This window comes from Terrapene carolina, unplaced genomic scaffold, assembly GCF_002925995.2.
Source record: "Terrapene carolina triunguis isolate 2854851 unplaced genomic scaffold, T_m_triunguis-2.0 Scaffold62, whole genome shotgun sequence".
NCBI lineage: Eukaryota > Metazoa > Chordata > Testudines > Emydidae > Terrapene > Terrapene triunguis.
In genome coordinates this window covers 53,022,485-53,045,889 of record NW_020664413.1, presented here as the reverse complement: position 1 = coordinate 53,045,889, position 23,405 = coordinate 53,022,485, and the positions used below count along the sequence as shown (strand labels likewise).

General features: G+C 41.3%; 1 protein-coding gene across 1 annotated transcript in view; it reads left to right on the top strand.

Moving 5' to 3' along the window:
- The first annotated feature begins 6,903 nt into the window (after positions 1 to 6,903).
- Positions 6,904 to 23,405, top strand: part of DNAH7 (dynein axonemal heavy chain 7) — a 234,795-nt gene continuing 218,293 nt past the window's right edge. Inside the window, exons 1-4 of the mRNA XM_029910522.1 lie at positions 6,904 to 6,957; positions 17,638 to 17,703; positions 19,374 to 19,482; positions 20,831 to 20,984. Of these exons, the coding sequence (XP_029766382.1) occupies positions 6,943 to 6,957; positions 17,638 to 17,703; positions 19,374 to 19,482; positions 20,831 to 20,984 (344 nt within the window). The 5' untranslated portion in view covers positions 6,904 to 6,942. The remainder of the gene's footprint in view (positions 6,958 to 17,637; positions 17,704 to 19,373; positions 19,483 to 20,830; positions 20,985 to 23,405) is intronic.

The window sequence follows — 23,405 nt, the reverse complement described above, 5'->3', positions numbered from 1 at the left end:
TTTTAAAATATTATATAAGAAAGAAATGCTGGTGTTCAGGTTTCATGAGTCTCTCTGTAGAGGCTGTAGAACCAGCAGTATGCCAACCAGCTAAAGAGAGAAGATAAGAAGCAAAATGAGTCAAAAATATGAAATGGGCCAGTACAAATATTAAGTGTCTTGATTTAAAAAACTAACCCAGTGGTGATCTGCATACCTCAACAGCAGAAGATAAGCTGGTATGTAAGAGCCATGTTGTTTATTTAGCAGATGGTGGTCCTTTCTAAAAGCAGTTAACTCCTTAAAGTTAAGTTGAATGTTAATAGGCTGATGGCCTAAAAATAAATTTATACTCTTCTAGAGAACGTCATATATTATGTGTGTAATAAATAGGTAGTAATTCACTAGTACAGGCTGGATACTGCAGTTGCTACATAAAGATCCCATTGACAAAAGGCTCATTCTGTTTGTGTTTAGAACTTCATGACTGAGCTGTGTGTTCTGTGAAAGGAACAGTATCCCCATGTATTTGTTTTGGCATTACTGCAGTATTCACTTCAGAAGGGCTTTAAATATCTTAAATTTTCTGCCCATAAAACTCTTATCCAATGTGCTTCATATACTAAAAAAAAATCCTATTTATTAAATACTCATTTCCCCCATTAGCTACATTGTAGAGCTCATTTTGAAATAAAACAAGAATGATGAGTCCCCGCTCTGATTTTGGTCTCCCTGAGAAATGTGATGTTAGCAGAAAAATCTCTGTTCTAGGTATCAATTGATAAGTCTGTAAATTCAACCTCAAATGTTTTCCTAACTAGAAATTAGTTGTATAACATTTTCAGAAACCCACAGCAGAGAAAACTGGATAACAAGTTTGTTGGCCTCTGTGCTGAAAGAAGGGGGGAAAAAATTGTGCCTTGATTTCTGTCAGTTATCAGACTTGGAAGTGCTTCTTTGCCAGCTCTGTATATTAGACAAATGGATAGGCTGCTGAACTGATGAGCCAGTATATAGAAAAATTCCCATATTAATTTCAGTATAGAAAAATCCATAAATATGTAGTTTTGATTTGACAAACAATGACAAACTGTAAATGTGTAAGATATAGCTTAGAAAACTTTGATTCAGAAAACTTATGTAATCTTTACATGATTAGCTCTAATAAGTCAATAGAACTCCTAAGTAAGGTTTCCAGGATCAGGCCTCTCCTGTGACAACACTTCAAATTGTTGCTTTTAGAGCAGAAGGAAAAACATGGTGAATTCCTTATCCCAGTGAAGACTGTGGCAAAACTCTTATTGACCTCAGAGAGTTAAAGATTTTTACCCTTGAAATCTTGGGAAAGAGGATGAAGCACAAAACTTCTCTGGCCATGAGTACATTATCACGGCAGAATTCAGACACAATGATCAAGCTAAAATTCCTGTTGAGATGGTTACCATCAAGTGTTCATTCTAGTCTCAGTTCAATATTTATATTTTATCTAATCACAATCCAAATAGCCATGGGTATTTTTAAGAGATGTTGGCACTGACAGACTTTCTAGGTAGTTTTATAGTGAACATTATAATGTATCAGTATGCCTGACAGAATTATATAAGTAAGCTTCCATGTCTTCTCTTCCTATTCTCCTTTACTAGCATGGCTGGGGTGGGTGGGAGGAGTATACTGTGGAAATGCTGTTGCAAAGAGAGATTTGCTGAAAGTAGTGATTTGTAGTTGTTCAGTGCCGCCTTGGAGAGAATTTTATGTCAGTGGAAATGGCTGAGAAAGTTGGCCTGGATGTGAGCTGACAATTTAGAGATGGAAAGTTCTATATCCCATAACTAGCCTCTTGAGCTTTCCAGTTCCTTCCTGTGGAGCACTCCTCCCACTTCCTAATCTCCGTAGATTTAATCTGCAGCACCTGGTAAGGAAAACTACTAACGGACATGAAAATCTCGAGCACCATACTAATGACACTTAACTTAAAATCCAGTACCATGCTCCTACGTTTTGCAAGTGCACATTTCATATGTGCCCATATGCACTCAATTTCCATACCAAAGCCCAGTCCCAAGCTCATGAATGATTATCTGACCAATTCTCTAGTCATGCTCACTAGCCTTTGTGCCACTTGTGTAATATAACTATTCCAAATGTATATTGCTAAAACCTTTTTCACATGCTGAATATATTCTCTTGTGGGTGAACATAATGTATGTAATGTTGGAGATTTACTGGGTAATTACAACCTCTAGTAGGGCTCATCTCGTCTCATATTTGCCATTTGGACTATTTCTAATTCTCATTCTGCTCTACTGCAGCTAGCAGCTGTCATGAAAATAGAGGGAAGTGTAGCAACTGCCTTACCTGTAAGGGGTTAAGCAATTCAAATAACCTAGTTGGCACCTGACCAGAAGGACCAATGAGGAAAGAAGATGCTTTCAAATCTGGTGTGGGGAGAAGGATTTGTTTGTTCTCTTTTGTTGTTCCCTCTCCGGACAGAGGGAGAAGCCAAGCAGGTACAATATCTCCTGAAAAATACACCTGGAATAATCCATCTAAAACCATATAAATTGTAAGTAGGGCAAGGAAATGTGTTAAGTTATCTTTTGTTTTGGGCTTGTGAATTTCCCTATGCTAGAAAGGTAGTAGTATTCCTGTTTTTTTGTAACTGAAGCTGAGCCCGGAGGGGAATCCTCTATTTTTAAATCTTATTACCCTGTAAAGTTACCTTCCATCCTCATTTTGCAGGTGTGATTCTTTTACTTCTTTTAAGAACCTGGTTGATTTCAGTGTCCTGAAACAAAGTGTCTGGTCTGTGCTCACATTGCTAAGGCAATTGGTTGGTATATTATTCTCAAGTCTCCCCAGGAAAGGGGGTGAAGGGGTTTGGGGGGATATTTTGGGGGGTATAGGGATTCCAAGTGACCCTTCCTTGAATTTTTGTGTAAATCACTTGTTGGTGGCAGCAATACTGTTCAAGGACAAGGAAAAGAATTTGTGCCTTGGGGAAGCTTTAACTTAAACTGGTAGAATATAAGCTTAGGGGGTCTTTCATGTGGGTCCCCACATCTGTACCCCAGAGTTCAGATGTGTGTGTGCGGGGGGGACCCTGACAGCAGCTAATGGCCTTTATGGATGCAAGGATATGAGGGAATTAATTCAAAGATGCTTTAAAAAAAAAAAGGCAGCTTTGTAAATCTGGCATGAGGACAAATGTACTGAGCAATTAATTGCTGGTGTAATTCTACTGAAGCTGATAAAGTAACAGCAGTGACTATTTTGCCCTTTATTTTTGAGACCCAGCAGAGCCAGTTTGGTAACATAGGTCAAAGTCAGAATAAAACCCTGTAAAATCTAATTGTGTACTTGGCGAAATCACCAGCATTAAAATGCTGGCTGGGTTATTGCCCTATATTGCTGCTGATTTAGATAAGCAGACCTTCTATTTTGTCCCTTTATAAACTCCCTTGCTGTATTATGTTGCATCTGTGATGTTCACTTGCAGATAAAGGGCCTGATTTCAAAAGTGCTGAACCTGCAGAGTTTCTATAGATTTCAGCCAGAAATGCAGGTGTTCAGCATCTCTCACAATCAGGCACCAAGTCATTTGACAGTTTACCCAGGGCAGCAGATCAGGACCTGGAGGTCAGATAGGCAGGGTACACCTAGTTTGTAAATGTCACCAGGACTTAGTTGCTTGGTGCCTAGCTCCTACCTTAGACAGTTTTGTGCATGCACTTTGGCAGAAGTTTAGGCACCGGGGACTTTATTAGCAGAAACTTAGGTGTCTAGGAAATGTTGGCAACTACCATGTTAGGTGGCAGCTGAGTGGGGATTTTTGAGGATCTACATTTTGGATTTAGGTACCTAAACCTTTGTGGATCTAGCTCTGAGTCTTTCTTGAATTTGCGGTTCCACACACTCCTCTTTATGTTGAGCCATCCACTTGATAAATTGTATCTGCAACTGAGACTTCCTCTCATGACCACACATACTTTATCATTGAAAAAGCAGAAAGCATCACTTGCTGGATAAGTAAGAAGGTTACTGTAATTAAGGTAAAATCTTCTAATTGAAACGTTCAGACTGCATGCTCTGTTTCACACTTGTAACCTTTTGTCAAATTAGAACTGGTTGCTGATATAGTGATGACATACTTTTCTAAAGAACTGGCAGATCAAATAAGGAAAGTTTTTCTGTTGCCCCAAGCAATAATGTAAATATAGTTATGTAACCAGGAGGTCACTGACTAATGAAACATGATAAGCTGTTTTATTGGGCAAATAAAAGGATGAAGTATGACTTTAGATAGTCATAGCTATCACTTTAGATAGTAATAACTTTTTGCTTATGTGATAAAAACTGAAATATGATCAAATAAATACATATGCTTCAGCTGCCTATGACATACAAGGCTGAAAGTCAAGTACATAAGGATGGCCATACTGGCTCAGACCAAAGGTCCATCCAGCCCAGTATCCTGCCTACCGACAGTGGCCAATGCCAGGTGCCCCAGAGGGAGTGAACCTAACAGGTAATGATCAAGTGATCTCTCTCCTGCCATCCATCTCTACACTCTGACAAACAGAGGCTAGGGACACAATTCCTTACCCATCCTGGCTAATAGCCATTAATGGACTTAACCTCCATGAATTTATCTAGTTCTCTTTTAAACCCTATTATAGTCCTAGCCTTCACAACCTCCTCAGGCAAGGAGTTCCACAGGTTGACTGTGCACTGTGTGAAGAACTACTTCCTTTTATTTGTTTTAAAACCTGCCCATTAATTTCATGTGGTGGCCCCTAGTAAATAACTTTTCCTTATTCATTTTCTCCCCACTACTCATGATTTTATCCCCACCACTCATAAGTCTATCATATCCCCCCTTTGCTTCCTCTTTTCAAAGCTCTTTTCCTAGCCTCTTTAATCTCTCCTCATATGGGACCTGTTTCCACTGAGAAGTGCTCTGTCCTATCCTCTTGTGCATTGATTTGATAAGCAGCTGTCTAATTTGGTAACTCGTATTGCAAATTACAACACCCATTGACTTCACTGAGTCTTGGGGACTGTCATCAACTCTCAGGATTGGGTCCTTCCTTGCTGTTTAAGAAAGGAAGGGCCAGATCTTCAGCTGATATAAATCAGCATAGCTCCATTAAAATCAATTTCATCCTATTTCTAAGGATGAAACTTTCACTTAATATCACTATAAGCAAGAACACACACAATGTTCAAAAGAATGATTTTATAGAAACTATAGTATCAGAAAAATGATATAAAGCAAGCATATGTGAAATTGGTTTCCTTTTAATATGTGGTTATGTTTAATATAAAACTATTTTGTCATCCTATTTTAAACAAAACATGGTCTCACTTACATACAGAAATTGCACCAATTGAACTAAATGTGATTTCTAAATTGATTTAGTTCAATTGGTGCAACTCTTGTGTGGACACAAACTGATTTAAGAGTGTCCACATAGAAGAGTTGAATTGAGTTAGCCATATTGATTTAGTACCAGATTTGGTTAAATTGGTGCAATTTGTGTGCATAGACCAGTGCAAGAGCTCACTTTCTTCCTCAACCTCAATGAAGACAATGGCAACATTCCATTGACTTCAGGGGAAGCAGGACCAGACAGAGAACACTTCTTCACATGTTAATACTTGAATTGTGGTGTTGTGGGACAATGAAAATTGTAACTATAAATCATTAGCAAAGGAGTACTTTGTCATGTTTCTGGTGTTCATTCCTGAATATACTTTTTTTTCCTTTGGCAGAGCATTTCAGTTTTAATGTTGAATATACACCGCTCAGTGGCCAAAAGAAGCTAATGCAATTATCAAGGAAATTATGTGTAAAGAACTTATGCAGTACTGTATTTAAATAAGAAAACAATCTTTATTCCTCTCTTAGTGTTGTCTGCAATTAATGGGTCAATGTGTTTGACTTTCTAGGAATCATTTCAAAATCAGTACAAAAATATTTTGAATGTTGCAGAACAGCAGAAAGTTTTGCTTTGTTGTTGTGGTGACTGTTTACTGTGTGCTATTAGGGAGGTGGATATTTTATCAGGCACAATAACAATACTTGTTTACTTCACCCATCTTCGTTCCCATCTCGTGTCTTTTACTGGACCAACTTCTGACAAGCTTTCACAGAACTCTTCAATGTCTGCCTAAGCTCCCAAGTTAATCTCCTTCGCCATCACAAGGGCTCCGTGTTTATCACAGGCATCCTACATTCCATGACTTTCTACAACCTCTGTGACTTCTGAAGGGGCTAGTGTCGTTGACCCCAGGGCCGCCCAAGCAGCTGGCTCCAGGGACAGCTACCCCAGCCACTGCTCGAGCGGCCCCGGCAGTGTTGCTGGGGCCGCCAGCAGGGGCAGTGGCGGTCTGCTGGCCCCCGCAGCGGGTGCCTCTGGACCCAGGCGGCCCCCTGGCCATTCTCAGGGGCAAGTCCAGTAGTGCACAGTTAGAGGCTATCGCTTCTTCAGAAGAAAACAAACCCTCCGCCATCCCCCAGCTCCACAAGCGCCGGGGTTTGGAAGCGTTCGGGCAGCTGTAAGAGCGTCTCGCTCAATACATTTAACCGCCCCCTCACGCCAACCGAAATCCCCAACCCAGAGCCGCTGTCCCAGCGCTTTAGGGCCGCCCTACGCCGGCTGTTGTACGAGCCTTAAAGCGGGGTTAGCGGCACTAGGTGCTAAGACTGTTGCCCAACGCCAGCCTCCTCCTGCGGGCGTTCCGAAGCTCCGGGCCCACCAGGCGCGCGCACTGCCGGCGGGGACCGTTGGGATTCACTCTGCGTCTCGCGGCGGAGGCGGAGCCTGGGCCCGAACCGCTGCTAAGCAACGGGGCTTCCTTCTACACAACAGCCCCTCCTCCTCCCGCCGGCGACTGGGCCCCAGGGGAGCTGGGGGCAGCGTGCGTGTGAGCAGAGCCCCCGAGCCAGGAGGAGCCGCAGACATGGGCAGCGAGCAGGTGAGGGCGGGGGACGGGTCTTGGGGGCGACCTCCCCACGCCTGCTCAGCGGCTTCCATCGCCGCTCTGCCCCATGCCCCCTACAGCGACCCCCAGCCCTGTGCTCACCGCCGCCCCTACTGACCTCCCCCTGCCCCCACAGCAACTCCCGGCCCCGCACTGACCGCCCGCCCGCCCTCCCTCCCCCCCCCATTGACCCCCTGCTCCGCTACAGCGACCCTCGCACTCAACTGACTTCTCCTCTGCCCCCAGAGCGACCCCCGGCCCCGCACTGACAGCTCGACCTGTACTGCTCTCCTCGACCACCAAAAGCAACACCCGGCCCCGCGCTGGCCTCCTGCCTTTACTGACTGCTGCCCCCCACTTGCGCCACACTGAGCTCCCTCACTGCCACCATGTTGCACTCCCCCAATGCCCCCAGAGACACCCCTGCACTGACCTTCCTGTGCCAGCTACAGCTATTTCCCCACCACGTCCCCCTACCTTCCACAGGGACCCCCTGCCTCTGGGCTGACTTCACCTCCCGGCCCCTGCACTGATGTCACCCTCCACTCCACAATGATTTCCCTCCTGTTGCAATAACCTACCTCAGTGATCCCTTTGCCACCATGATGACCTTGTTATTGCTGCTGCAGCCTCCAGGAACTCATGTGCCCACCACCACTATTGTGGTGACCTCTTGTGCCCACTGCCATCACCACTTGGCGTTACTCTTACTCACTGCTACCTTGTTCCCTTCATGCTCCTTCTACAGTTGCCATAATGACTGTATACATACTGGTCACCGGCTCTATCTTTATATCACTTCAGCCAGGCTTGTATCGTGTCAAAGTTAGACTCAGGACTCATAGTTTGTCAGACCACTCTGTCTTATTAGCACTGCGCTCTGCTAATACATTTAGATAATGTGAGCCCCCATGCAAGATTCAAACAGTCTTATTTATACAGATAAAAGGGTGCGAACTAAACAAAGGGACAGAGAGAGCAAAATTGTAAAATTTGCATAGGGCACAATATGCATATCCTGCTTCCTTATTAACTCTTATCGATCTAAGGCTAATGCTTCACCAATTGCCCTTAAGTGGGGCAATTCATTAAGCAGTTAATGTCTGCTTTCCTGCCCCCTGGCTTGCAGCATTTCTCATTTCTACTTAAAGGGTACGTCTTCACTTACATCCGGGTCCGGATGTAAGCAATCGGTTTTCTGAGTTCGATTTATCGTGTCTGGTTAAGACGCGATAAATCGATCCCGGATCGATCCCGGAAGTGCCCCGGATCGATCCCGGAAGTGCTCGCCGTCGACGCTGGTACTCCAGCTCGGTGAGCGGAGTACGCAGCATCGACGGGGGAGCCTTCCTGCCGCGTCTGGACCGCGGTAACTTCGGACTAAGGTACTTCGAATTCAGCTACGTTGAATTTGCGTACCTTAGTCCGAAGTGGGGGGGTTAGTGTAGACCAGGCCAAAGGTACATACAGCATTCTTTAATTCATTCTATTTCTTTAATATAATTCATTTCACTTTCACAGTCGCTAGCACTATCTCATTTATATCACAACACCCAAATGTGATGAGATTTCAGTGCATAATCAAATGTTGCCATGTTTCATCAGATTTTTTTAAACAGAGTAAATGTGCATGATATTTTACAAATAGAATAAGACATGTGCCCTACACCTATAAGTTTAGGATAGGGAGAGAATGGGTACCAGTAGAAAAGAGCGAAGGGAGTTATAGCTATGAAGAACAAGGTGTTAAGGATTTAAGGAAGAGAGAAGAGGTGGTTGGCTTAGGGTTGTACACATAGCTCCTCATCCTGCAGAGATTTATGCATGGGCTTAATTTTACCAGAGAAAATAGTCCTAAAATCAATAGTACTACTACTCACTGTGCAAAAGTTAAGTACATGCATAAGTCTTTGCAAGATCAGGACCATAGGGAGTATTGTAACCTCTTCCCCTCCACCTGGTAACTCAATATAAGACAAGCCAGAATAAGACCTAGAGTGTTCGTTTTTCAAATAGCCTGATAATAGAATCATAGCAACATATGCAGAATTTGTGCATACTTTTAAACAGAGGAGGGCATTCTTTTACTTCAGTATTTTGCTTATGTATGGTTTCAGCCTAGTTGTTACTTATATTTATGCTAATCTAGCATATGCAGGGGGTTTTCTTTTGAACTGGATGGAAATTTTTTATATTTTGGCTTAACTAAACAGACTGGATTAAATTTTTTGAAATGACTTGTTTTTCCTCTCTGACATTTACTGAAACACGCATACTGTTTGAGTAACAGAGCAGGTGTTATAACCATATTTGTTGAAGGAGACTTTAACATATTAATCTCATTAGTGGAAAGTTGATTGTAGGATGATATCCTCTAGGAAAATGAAAGTGCAGTGTCTGTGCTCTGAATTCTTTTAAATGAGGTATTCAAAAGTGATATAATCCTCCTTGCAGCTGTTCATATAATTTTAAAATTAGTTTTGAAATGTAAACATAAACTGACATTTTGTTTCTGGGTTGCTGTTCTTACAGCATTTTTAAGGGGCAGAGCTTTCTCTAAAGTCATTATAAAATGTATTACATTATAAACTGCAGAAGCAAGTTCGACGGTAGCTTGGTACAGTTTGCTGCATATAGGGAATTCTTATATGAGGGAGGGAGCATGAACAGTTTAAGATTAAATTTGTTTTCAGAATTATGCAGGGTATAAACGCTGCATATATAACAGAGTGCTGATTTGCAACTTCAGCTATGAATGTTAGCAGGTGGCTCCATAGTGAAATTATATACCTAAATACCTGTTAAAGATCATCTCACACAATCAAGATTAAATAGAAAGATGATGAATATTAAAATAATTCCACTATACCCACATATTCAGGGACTTCTGGGATTTGGTTTATTATAGCAAATATACACAGCAAACTGGGTAAGGAATAGTGAGGCATACATTTTTTTCACTATAACTGAATATTGGATTTAGCCCATGCATGGCACTGTCAGCACTTCTCTGGTGGCATTATCAGTTTAACTTTTTACATAAAAAAATATTCTGTACTACCTTGCTCTTTGTGTAATTATTTACACTGGTGGCAAGGTCCTGGAAAAGACGGGCAGGGCCTAGATCTTCCTGATTGCCCAGGCGTGGTCCAGGAGGCATTGGTACGGGACCTTCACGAGCCTGGTGGTCACCCCGCCTCGTCCATTACCGTCCCACCCGGACCTGTTCTCTCAGGACCAGGGCCGCCTCCTCCACCCCAACCTAGCGGCACTCCACCTCACGGCGTGGCTGCTCAATCGTTAGGCCGGGAGGAAAGGACGTGCTCGGAAAGGGTTCAGCGTGTCCTCTTGGAAAGCAGGCGGCCCTCCACGTGCTGAGCCTATTTGGCAAAGTGGTCTCGGTTTTCCCGATGGGTGGCTGAATGGGGCGTCTCCCCCGTGGCTGCCCCTATCCAGCTCATTTTGGACTACCTCCTTCACCCTAGAGCCCAGGGCCTGGCGCCCTCACCGTCAAGGTGCACTTGGCGGCCATATCGGCCTTCCACCCGCCGATGCAGGGGCACACAGTATTCTCCCATGCCATGGTTGGCCGATTCCTTAAGGGATTGGATCGTCTCTTCCTGTATGTTAGGCCCCCGGTCCTGCAGTGGGACCTGAACTTGGTGCTGGCTCGGCTGACGGGTCCCCCGTTTGAGCTGCTAGCTACGTGCTCCTGGTCATACCTCTCGTGAAAGGTAGCCTTACTGGTAGCGATCATGTTGGCTAGGCGGGCCCTGACGTCCGAGACCCCATACACGGTGTTCCATAAGGATAAGGTCCAGCTCTGCCCACATCCTTCGTTCCTCCTGAAGGTGGTCTCCGCCTACCACATGGGTCAGGACATTTTCCTGCTGGTCCTCTGCCCCAAGCCCCATGTGTCCAGTGAGGAGCGCCACCTCCATTCGCTGCACGTGAGACAGGCTCTGGCTTTTTACCTAGAGCGGACTAAGCCATTCAGGAAGTCTTCGCAGCTGTTCATCGCCTTGGCCGAACACATGAGGGGTCGGCAGATCTCCACTCAGCGGGTCTCCAACTGGATCACCTCGTGCATCCGTACCTGTTATGACCTGCCGGAAATCCCTCCGCCATCCATTGTGAGGGCACACTTGACTAGGGCGCAAGCCTCGTTGGTTGCCTTTTTAGCCCATGTTCCCATTCAGGACATTTGCAGGGCTGCCACATGGTCTTCAGTTCACACGTTCACCTCGCATTATGCGATCGTCTCCCAGACCAGGGAAGACACTGGGTTCGGCAGGGCTGTCATCCGTCCTGAGAATTTGTGAACTCCTACCCACCTCCAACAGATTCCTATATATATATAGGAATCACCTATTGTGGAATACACATGAGCAATCACTCGCAGAAGAAAAGACGTTTTCCGTAATTGGTGTTCTTCAAGATGTGTTGCTTATGTCTATTCCACATTCCACCCTCCTTTTCCTGTTGGAGTTGTCAGGCAAGAAGGAACTGAGGGTGGGGGGAGCGCACAGCGCCCCTTATACCACAGCATGGAGGCGCCACTCCAGGGGTCGCTAGGGGCACTCCGCTACGGGTACTGCTAGGGGAAAAGCTTCTGACACAGGTACACGGGGCGAGCACGCACACCATTGTGGAATAGACTTGAGCAACACATCTCGAAGAACACCAGTTACAGAAAAGGTAACTGTAACTGTCTTTTCCCACACAAAACTTATGGGGGAAGAGTCTGCAGTAACTTGTGCTGATTTCATAATGCAGAGGGGTAACTTCCTTCATGGAAGTTCCTGTAGATGGAGGAGCTGGCTGACAGCATGGCTCATGGAAACTTTGCTGCCCCAAGGCTGAAACAAGACTTGGGGGCTGCACAGCAGTGTTGAAGAGGTGCAGATGCAAGATCTGTGTGGATCTCAAGGGCTTATAGGTGAACCATCAGCTACTTGTATTGGTCTAGGGTGAAAAATCCAGTCCTGTGGTGGAAGAATTGTTTTTTTCACTCTCTAATTTTTCCTTTGCTATTCTGTCCTTTTAAAAGCTTCTCCAGGTTTGGAAAATTTAGAGTGAAAAATTGAAGAACAAAAAAAAAAAAAAACCCAACCAGAAAAAGTGAGGGGAAAAACCTCCATATAACATCATTAATTGGGTTGCATTCAGTGGAAAAAGGGCAATAAAGGGATAATCATTTTATTTTCTGATGTAAAATCAGAACATTTGGGAAAAACAAAGTACTTTGCAAGAGTTTTTGGTTTAGAAAAAAGACCATTTTCCATCAAAAAAGTTTTGAATGAAAATTTTTGACCACTAGTTTATGATGACAATTGGATTAATCGGTGTCAAACGGGGGAGGTAACAAAAGCCCACAGGCAAATATAAAAATGGTGATCTTAACAGAGGTTTAGATGAAAAACAGTAGGGTCATAGGAGCAACAAGAGGGAAATCAGTGAGGGAATCTGCTCAAAATCTTATATATCTATACAGACTGGTGATCTGCTAGGTCACTCCAATCCTTGACTCCGGGAGCCAGCCTTACCCTGCTCTGCTGTAAGATCCCCCACTCCCGAGATGTTCATGCACAGCCTCTAGCATGTAAGCTGCTACATGTAAGTGACTGAGCACTTTTGGCCAGCCGCTGCTTGGATTTTGCAACCGAATTACACTAGCTAATATCTCCAGTCCCAGACACAACCCTAGGAACCTCTGTCTTGCAGTTTCCAGTTATGTCCGTTGTACGCTGCAAGCTTATAGGAGTTTGTTAATTTAACAAAGAAATTGATATGTACCAGGCTTGTTATCCCAAGGGGAGTCTCTGACATGCTTCAAACCAAACGCACTGCTTCAGGTAGAATAAACAAATGTATTAACTACAAAAGATAGATTTCAAGTGATTATAAGTCAAAGCACAGGTCAGATTTGGTCAAATGAAACAAAAGCAAAATACATTCTAAGTTGATCTTAACACCTTCAGTGCCCTTATAAACTTAGATGCTTCTCACCACAGGCTGGCTGGTTGCCCTTCAGCCAGGCTCTCCCCTTTGATCAGCTTTTCAGTCGCTTGGTGGTGGTGTCTGTAGATGGAGGTGGAAGAGAGAGAGCATGGCAAGCGTCTCTTCCTTTTATCTGTTCTTTCTTCCCTCTTGGCTTTGCCCCCCCCCCTTCAGAGTCAGGTGAGCATTACCTCACCATAGTCCCAAACTATCCAAGGGAAGGGGGGTGACTCACTTGAGAGTCCAACAGATCCTTTGTTCCTGTGAGACTGGGCTGGGTTTGTCCCATACATGCCCTGGTGAGGTGTGAACTGCCCCTCTTCTCCTGGAGAGTTTTGCCTGGGCTTGTTTTAAGCCACGAGGACACATTTTCAGCTTCATAACTATATACATGAAATTACAACCTATAACATTACTATAACAACAATGCTCAGTGCATCATGAGCCTTCCAAAGACACCCAACATGACAAACTTTGCATTGGATACCACACAATCATATTATAATGATGAACATGGGGGTGCAAGGTGTTCCCCTGAGGTACAGAGCATCACAGAAGGAAGAATAGGAAGAGACCAGTATGACTCCATCAGAAGCTCTTTAATAACTGGAAAATCAAAACAGAATCCTACAAAATGTGGAACTATGGACAAATTGCCAAGGAGGAGTACAAAATAATAGCACAAACATGTAAGAACAAATCAGAAAGGGTAAAGCATAAAATGAGTTACACCTAGTAAGGACATCAAAGGCAATAAGAGGTTCTTTAAATACATTAGGAGAAAGAGAACGATGAAGGAAAGTGTAGATACTTTTTGAGGAAGGAGAGCTAGTAACTGATGACATCAAGAAAACTGAAAGAACACGTTAAAGAATATTTAGATATGCTAGATGTATTCAAGTCAGCAAGGCCTGATGAAATTCATCCTGCTATACTTAAGGAACTAAACTAGCTGAAGCAATCTTGGAACTGGTTGCACTTATCTTTGAGAACTCCTGGAAAAAGGGTGAGGTCCCAGAAGACGGGAGAAGAGCAAACTCAGTACATATCTTTAAAAAAGGGAACAAAGAGGACCTGGGGAATTATAGACCAGTCAGCCTGACTCTGATACTATGACATTCCCTAGGGTGAAACCTGAACTGCTGTGTCCCCTTACCTCTCCAGCCTGGGATGCCTTTTACACTGCATTGCTAGTGAACAGCAAACCTCTCCAGGCTTTGATCGCTCACAGCAGCTCGCATTCAAAGTCAGTCCCAGCTGAGTAGATAAATTCTATGCCCAGGCATCCATGAATAGATACAGAGCAACATGCACATATCCCTCAGTCCCAGCCTCGCCCCCCAGAAATGTGCATCTTGTACTGTTCAGTAGCCCACTGGACTGCAGAAGCTCATAAATTAGTCCATCATTCCAATAAAGTATAATAAATGTGTACCAGCCTTGTTGTCTCAAGTGGAGGCTTCCCAAACACTTCAATCCAAATACATTGGTTTAGATAAAACAATAAACAAATTGATTAACTAGAGAAAGATAGATGTTAAGTGATTTTCAAGTGATAAAATAAACATCATAGTTGGTTACAAAAGAAATAAAAAGATAAACATGCAAGCTAATTCCTAAACTTTACCAAGGCTAATACGTTTAAAAGTAAAAAGGTTTTCTCTCACCCAAAAGCTTCCAACAGTCTGTACTGGATAGAAAAAACCTCCAGGCCAGGACCACTCTCCCCCAGTTCAATGATGCACCTTTGTCTTTCAAGAAATCTTGCTGCCATGAGTAGAGATGGGGGAGGAGAGGTGTCTAAAGGCATTTTCTCCCCTTCTTATATTCTGACCCTTTGTCCTGGAAAAGTCTTTGCTGGATCATGGGTCAGACAGTTCCATGGTATATGTGAGCTGCCAACTGTCCTTCAGATGAATTGTAAATTTCTTGTTTACAATTCCCCTGCTGGTGAATATCCAATTAAGCAGATGATGGTCTTTTAGCACCTAGCTGGCATGCCAGTGTGCCTTTGCCTTTGAGAAAATGGTCTGATAACGTTACCTAGAACTACAACATATTTCACTAACAATCATGGTAACATCTCACAATTTTATATGCAGTGATGTTACACACATTTCAGCAGGATAATAATATTCAGCAGATGTGCGTTTTCAAATGATACCTCACAAGGCATACTTTGTACACAATATATCATAATCATATAAGAAGGGGTGAAAATGGGGCACAGTGTGTCACAGATACCTGGAAAGATACTGGAACAAATTATGAAACAATCAATTGGTAAACCCCTGAAGGAATATATGGTTATAAGGAATAGCCAGCATGGATTTGTCAAGAACAAATCATGCCAAACCAACCTAATTTCCTTCTTCGACAGGATTACTGGCCTAGTGGATAGGGGGGGAATCAGTAGATGTGATATATATCTAGATTTTAGTAAGACTTTTGACACAGTCCTGCATGGCAATTTCATAAGCAGACTAGGGACATGTGGTCTAAATGAAATTACTGTAAGGTGGGTGCATAGCTGGTTGAATGACCATACTCAGAAAGTAGTTATCAACGGCTCATTGTCAAACTGAAAGGGAATATATAGTGGGGTCCTGTTTGGATCAGTCCTGGGTCTAGTGCTATTCAATATTTTCATTAATGATTTGGATAATAGAGTGGTGAGTATACTTATAAGATTTGTAGATAACACCAAGCTGGGAGGGGTTGCCAGGTTTTAGGAAGACAGGATTAGAATTCAAAATGACCTTGACAAATTGGCGAATTGATCTGAATTCAACAAGATGAAATTCAGTAAAGACAAGGATAGTACTTTCTACTTAGAAAGGAAAAATCAAATGCACATCTACAAAATGGAGAATAACTAGCTACGTGGTAGTACTGCTGAAAAGGATCTGGGGTTATTGTGGATCACAAATTGAATGTGAGTCAATGTGATGCAGCTGAGGAAAAGGCTAATATACTCCTGGAGTGAATTAACAGGAGTGTTGTATGTAAGACATGGGAGCTAATTGTCCCACTCAACTCAGCAGAGGTGAGGCCTCATCTGGAGTACTGCATCCAGTTCGGGGCACCACACTTTAGGAAAGAGGTGGACAAATTGGAGAGAGTCCAGAAGAAAGCAACAAAAATGATAAAAGATTTAGAAAACCTGACCTATGAGGAAAGGTTAAAAAAACTGGGGATGTTTAGTCCTGAAAAAAGAAGACTGGGGGGGGAGGAAGCACTTCATAAGTTTTCAAATATCTTAAGGACTGTTATAAAGAGGACAGTGAACAATTGTTCTCCATGTCTGCTGAAGGTGGGACAGGTAATAATGAGCTTAATCTGTAGCAAGGGAGATGTAGGTTAGATATTAGGAAAAACTTTCTACATACAAGGATAGTTAAGCCCTGGAATAGACTTTGAAGGGAGATTGTGGAATCCCCATCATTGGAGGTTTTGAAAAACAGATTGGAAAAACACATGTGAGGAATGATCTAGGTTTACTTGGTCTTTCCACAGCACCGGGGGCTTGACATGATGACTTTTCAAGGCATAGGTGCTGACTCTGTGGGCACTAAAAAAATAGTGGGTGCTCAGCACCCGTCAGGAGTCCTGCGAATCAGCTCCTCTCCCTCATCCCCACTCCTCTCCTTCCCCTCCCTCCCGCTGGTGGCTCTGCTGATCAGAGCCTCCCCCTCCCTCCCAGCATCTCCCTCCCGCTGCGATCAGCTGTTCAGTGGCGTGCAGGAGGCTTGGGGGAGGATGGAGGCAGGAAGAGGCAGAGGGAAAGGATGGAGTGGGGGTGAGGCCTGGGGTGGAGATGGAGTTGAGCACCCCCCGGGAACTGTGAAAGTCAGCACCTCTGTTTTGAGGCCTCTTGCAGTTCTATGTTTCTGAGAGTCTGTGATAAACATAACAGAAACAACCCTATGCTGTCTTTTATGTTGTGTATATGTTGACAAAATATTACTATGAATGCTTGCTGGTACAAAGTGACTCTTTAAGGGTATGTTTACAGTACAGCTGGCAGTGTACCTCCCAGCTCTAGGTAGACAGACTTGTGCTAGCTCTACTTGTGCTAGCATGCTAAAAATATACGATGTGGACGTTGTGCCATGGGTGGCAATTTGGCTAGAGACCTGAGCTCAGATCCAGGTGGGCTTTGACTCATGTGACTAGCCCGAGCCTCTGCCCATCATGCGGCTAGGATTGCCACCTCTCAGGTACAAAAAAACCAGAATATCTGGGATGATCCTGAGTCCATAACACTGCACAGCTGGCATGATGTACTGAGCACCCTTACATATTTCCTGGGACAGCCAGTAGTGTGTACTGAACACCCTGAAAGATTTCCTGGGACAGCTACCTCAGAAAAGGGACAATCCTGGGAAAACCCAGACAGGTGATAACCCTAGCCGCTGCAGCCACACTGAAGAGTTCGCACTAGTCTGTCTACCCAGGCTCCCAGCTGTATGTATGCTCCCAGCCACAGAGTAGTCATATCTTTAGAAACCATCATCTACAGAGAATAGGGGAAATGAAGTGAGTATATTTGTGAAAATTATTGGACAGAAAACAAAATTATAGTATAAATCATAAGTTTTAGCATGCTTAGAAGTTTAGTTTTACTAGTTTAAATATTTATATAATTTATTTTCTTTTTGTTCTTTTTTGTAGCCCAGACCAACTGGGAAAGGAAAATTATTGAAGACGACTGTAAAATTTTTGCCACAGTTGGCTCAGGTAATATTTTTGTAATTTTTTGTTTTAACAACTTTTTATTTTCAAACATGCAGCAAAGCATGGGAGATCCCACAGAGAAAACTGGACCTCATTGCAATGTATACATTGGAAACAACAAGGCTTTACATATATGTACAAGAAATATTAGGAAAACAATTAAACTAGTTAACTTAGACGAGCAGAAAATATTGAAAAGAATAAAAGCTACAGATGAAAGCTATAAAATAAATGTTATAGAAAAATTGGAATATAATTCATTCTGTATCTTCTACCTGGAGCATCCTTCAATCCTCAGCCTTTTGTCCAGGGAAAAAAAAGGGACTCTGGCTAGGAAGATTTCTTTCTCCCCTTTCACTTCCTTCTTGTGCTTTTTAACTACCTTCTCAGCTTATGGGATAATTAACCCCTTAGTTCATCAGCCGACAGTCTGATTAGGTAATTACGTCTTCTACCCTTCCATCAGGGCTTGTGGGGAATTAGCTATTGGCTATCAGTACTCTGTCACAGTATGTTTACGCTATCTAGGAGATGTGATTCCCAGCATGGGTAGACTGATTTGTACTAGCTCACTCAAGCTAGCATGCTAAAAATAGCAGTGTGACCATTGCAGCACAGGCAGTGGCTTGGGCTACCCGCCTGAGTCCAAGCCCGCCTCACTCCCTGGGTCCAAGCTTGGGCGGCTAGCCTGAACCACTGCCCATACTGCAATGTTCACAATGCTATTTTTATTGTGCTAACTCAAGGTGAGCTAGCATATCTGTCTATCTGCACTGGGAATCAAACCTCCCAGTTGCAGTGTAAACAGTCACTAATAAGGTTTCTTAATTCTTGAATATTGCTGCCCCTTGAAAAGATAAGGGCAATGCTTTTGAGTAATTGTGGGGTCAGTGTAGTTAAGGCTGAGAAGCCATTTCCTTTACAAACATATTTCCAGGGACTTTGGTCTGGGAATAATAATAAAAAAAATTCTAGGCTGAAGGAGCTGTTTAAATAAGTTACACTTAAGAAAGGTAGTACTGGATTCTTGTAAGCAGTGTGAGATTTGCTAAGCTACTAATGGCTGAATATTGTACATTATGTTATCTTGCCATGGAGTTAGGACCCCCAAAATGGGCAAGAACTAGGAAGGGAAGCCTTTTGTTTGTGTTAAAAAAGCAACAAAACAAAAACATTGAAGGGGATAGGTACCCTGGATCCCAAATAGTATTTTTTGGGAGCAGCAGTTACATAAATTGATTGTAGATTTCACCTGGGAGAAACTGTTGATATCTACCATACTCCACCGGAAAAAGATTCTATTAAACCACTTTTTTCCCTGTTTTCTTAGCTTTTGCTTTATTTTCCATATCGATCTCATCTTCATAAATGTCTGGGGTCTGTCTTTGTAGTGGGTATATACTGTACTGTTAACTTATTCCAAAAATTAGTAATAATTTATAATAGGCATAAACATAATATTTTATTCTGGGTTTCTGAATGATTATCTCCTGTTTTTAGAGAAAAATAGGGAATTTGGTTTATTTTTGTGTTGCTTTGTTACTATTATTCTATGTTATGGGGCTGCTGTTTTCTTTTGTAATTTATTGTGTTTTTAAGTGTGTGTCAAAGACATGTAGCTGTCTCTTGCTATTGTTATTTTATAAAGCTAAAGAATAAAATATTTATTTCAGGTAAGCTCTAAGCCACAGTGGCAGCAAGCTTCTCCTTCATTTCATCTGAGAAAAGAACAGAAAGATGATGAGCCAGATCAGTTTATTGTCAAAAATGAGCTTTCACCTGGTAAGATTACCACTCCGTAGTTAATGAAAAAAATAGTGTAAAATTGAGTTAATGCAAGATTATAGAGTTAGGAGAATAGAATTTTATTCCCAGATTGCCGCAGTCTTCCTATATGATCCCAGGCAAGTCACAATCTTTATGTGCCTCATTTTTTTCCTTTGTAAAATGGGTACAATGATACTTACCTATCTTACAAACATGGTGCAGGTAAATTCATTAATGTTTGTAAAGTGCCATAATCACCTTGGATGAAGAATGCTGTAGAAGTGCAAAATATTGTTTATTATTTTATTAGTATTTTAGGTCTGGAAAAGTGATTTGCCTGTTTAGTACATTGTTCATTTAACATTTTCTTTATCAGAAAATAAATAGTTCCAGCTGCTAGCATATGATTGTACATTACCGAAAAGCCATTAGTTCAGGAAATGGAATGTTTGCCATAAAACTAGTCAAACAGCAAAGAGAATCCTTACAATATTTGCATATTTTAATATACTTCACTTAAAAGATTGTGTTGAGATCTAGCATAAAAAGAGTTTATACAATAATGTAAGTTTCCAAAAAGTCAGATTAATTTTTAGTATATCTGAATATTAGAAATCCTTGTAATTCTTCATACTGTTTTTTCTTATCAAGTATCCTTTGAACCAGAATATTTGTTTTAAAAATTGATTTTTTTGTGTTGTACAAAATAATTTAACTTAATTTCTCCTACTTTTCATATTAGTAAATTATGGAACCAGTCTTACTTTTATTGAAGGCAATGGAAGAACTGTTAGTGACTTCAGTGGTACAGAATTGTGTTGTTTGATTTTTTTTTTAAATGTAAAAATCAGTACAGTAGTCAGTGAAATGTTGCATACAGTCAATGGATGGTATTTGGGCCCCAATGAGATCAGTGGCAAAACTTCAGTTGAAATCAGTGGAGCCAGAATTTCACCCCAAAACTACAAAAGAAATATAGTTAGAATATAGATTTACTTTAGCAGTTAACAGAAATGGGATTCTGTATCCATGATTAAAAAAAAAAAAGCCACAGGTCAAGAATACTTGGACCCATTCACAGGAAATAAAATTAAGAAATATTTTAAAATAGTAACTTTACAGATCTAGGAATAGATTTTATAGAAATATTCTTTAACAGTTTATACAGTACAAGCAGGTATTAGTTTTGTTTCATTAATTTTGCTGCAAAGGATGTAGGGTGTGATCCTGAAGGATGCTGAGAAATCTGAACTTTCATTGAAATAAATGTGATTTGAGAACTCTCAAAAACTTTAGAGGGTACTCAGCACATTGCATGTTTGGGCTCTTAGTATGTAACTTGCATATATATATTTCATGCAAGGAGAATATTTGGAGGAGAGGAATAAGAGACGCAAGATACAGGACTCTGCGGTTAATGAACCAGTTGCTGGAACATCAACTTCTAAAGCGCGGAGCAGCTATCATCCAAAAAAAGATCGTGAAAATTTTAGAAGTACTCTTGTTAACATCATCATGTGAGTTTTCTTGTGTTTGTATAAATGCATTTTTCCCTTTTCAAAGTTGAAATGAAATTTTAAAAAATGTTAATATAACAAAAAGTTTAAGATTGCAAGACAGTAACAGATTATGTACATCTCTACCCTGATATAACGTGACCCGACATAACACAAATTCAGATATAACATGGTAAAGCAGTGCTCTGGGGGGGCAGGGCTGCGCACTCCAGCAGATCAAAGCAAGTTCGATATAACGTGGTTTCACCTATAACGCTTTAAGATTTTTTGGCTCCCGAGGAGAGCGTTATATCAGGGTAGAGGTGTATATGAATGCAAAAAATGACCCCAGTTTAAGAAATAAAAACTACCAGGTAAGAAGCTCTTCTGTACACTTCTCTTGATTCCTCTAAAATTGGGAGGATATACGAGTAATTTATGAACTGCGCAGACTGGGACTTAGCCATATTATTCTTTTGGGGAACGAAAGGGCAGGTATTAGAATTTAGATTAAGAGTAGATTTGGCAGCTGGAGTTTATCAGGTGATCAAAATCTTTAAGATTTGGGTTGGATTCAGCAGGGAATGTGTGATGGATTCGGGCTGCTTATTAGTTTTTCAGAAAGTGCTTGTTCACTCCTATTTGAAACATTATTTGAAGTGTGATAAAATTACCCAGAAATGCACATCCTGACATTTTTTATTGCTCATGTGACACTTTTAAAGCATAATTATTAGCTGAGCTCCACCTTAGTTTCATAACTTGGACAGAAAGCTGTGATTGTGGACACTAGTATTGTTAAAACAACGAGGAGTCCAGTGGCACCACTCCATGCATCTGAAGAAGTGGGTTTTTTACCTACGAAAGCTTATGCCCAAGTAAATCTGTTAGTCTTTAAGGTGCCACAAGACGCCTCGTTGTTTTTTTGGATACAGACTAACACAGCTACCCCTCTGATACTGGTATTATTAAACTGCATTTAGAATATTCCCAGTTGACTAACTGAAGACACACTTGTTATTTTATAATACAGCAAGGAGTGATATCCAGGAGCGTCTGGAAAATGTCTGTATATCAGCAGTTCGTGAATCTGGAAGATTTTTACATTTGTTTTGTCATTTTTATTCTCTAATGAGAAATGATTTTCCAAAAAAAGATAATTACTAAATTATTTTAGTGTAAGGATGTGTCACTATAATTAAAATGGATCTTTAAAATATTTTAAAATTATTTTAAAATCTTAGTAAGATACCCTGAAGCTTGTGCTACTCCAAAATCTTTTCCTTCTTGAGTAAATACCTCAACCTTTACAATGCCCTGAAGATGTTTATAAAAAACATGTTTTGTGTTTTGTTTCTTAAATATTTAGCAGTTTGGAGAGAGTTTCTTGGGTCATTGACCATTTTTTATCTGGCTGCACAGATGCAGAAGTGCCCACAGCATGACTGACAACATTTTATTGCCATAAATGAACCATTATTATATGGTAAACTGTGGAATAAAAATATCCTTCTGATAAACCAATCCCCAAAATGAAAAGAACTGGTTTGATAAATCCTGTTACTTAACATAATCTGGAAATTTTGTAAACTAAATATATTATAAATATTAGTTTTTCTAACTGAATATATTCTCCATTATGTGTTTCTGCTGCTAAGGTGAGTATGAGATGGACTATTTCAGAGCCGAATACTGGTACAAAAATATTGACAAATTCAATCAAACAGAAAGCCAGAATCTAATCCCGTAGTTTAGCATAAAGCAAACAAACAAACAAAATTGTATGGGTTAGAATTTACTAACTGTGTAAGTATAAAAAAAAATTGACTAGCATAGTGCAATTATAATAACAAAGTTGTGGCAATGTTGGATAATGAGGGACATATCTCCTCTTGAGGAGCTTTCTTGTTTTCTTTAATATTGTCAACTAATTGCAATGGACTAATTTAAATGACTTGTTAGAATATATTTAACAGTCTCATAATTGTAAGACCATTTTTTCACAAACCATGGGTTTGAGTCTGCCAACTTTACCTATATGAATAGTCCTTGTTAATATGACTAGTCCCTTGATTTGAAAGAAATTACTAAATAAAGATATCTTAACTGATATTCTAGAAGTATTTCCTGCTTAAATTTTACAATTAGATTTGTTTTCAAAATATGGTCAATAGGCACAACAGTTCCCTATGCACATTAAAGGCAGAGTTGAGCACTACACCTGTGAAACCTTAAAGAAAAGGTATTTAGTAAACTATTCCATTGTCTGAAAAAATATTTGGGTCCATACAGAATTCTTGATTACACTTATGATTCAGTTGGTGGCAGGCATCATTCTTTTGACCACTACTGAGATATGATATGGTAACTTTTAGAGATGCCAATACAGTTTGTCTGAAGAACATAGTGCATAGTACTGACACAAGGTGGGTGAGGTAATAT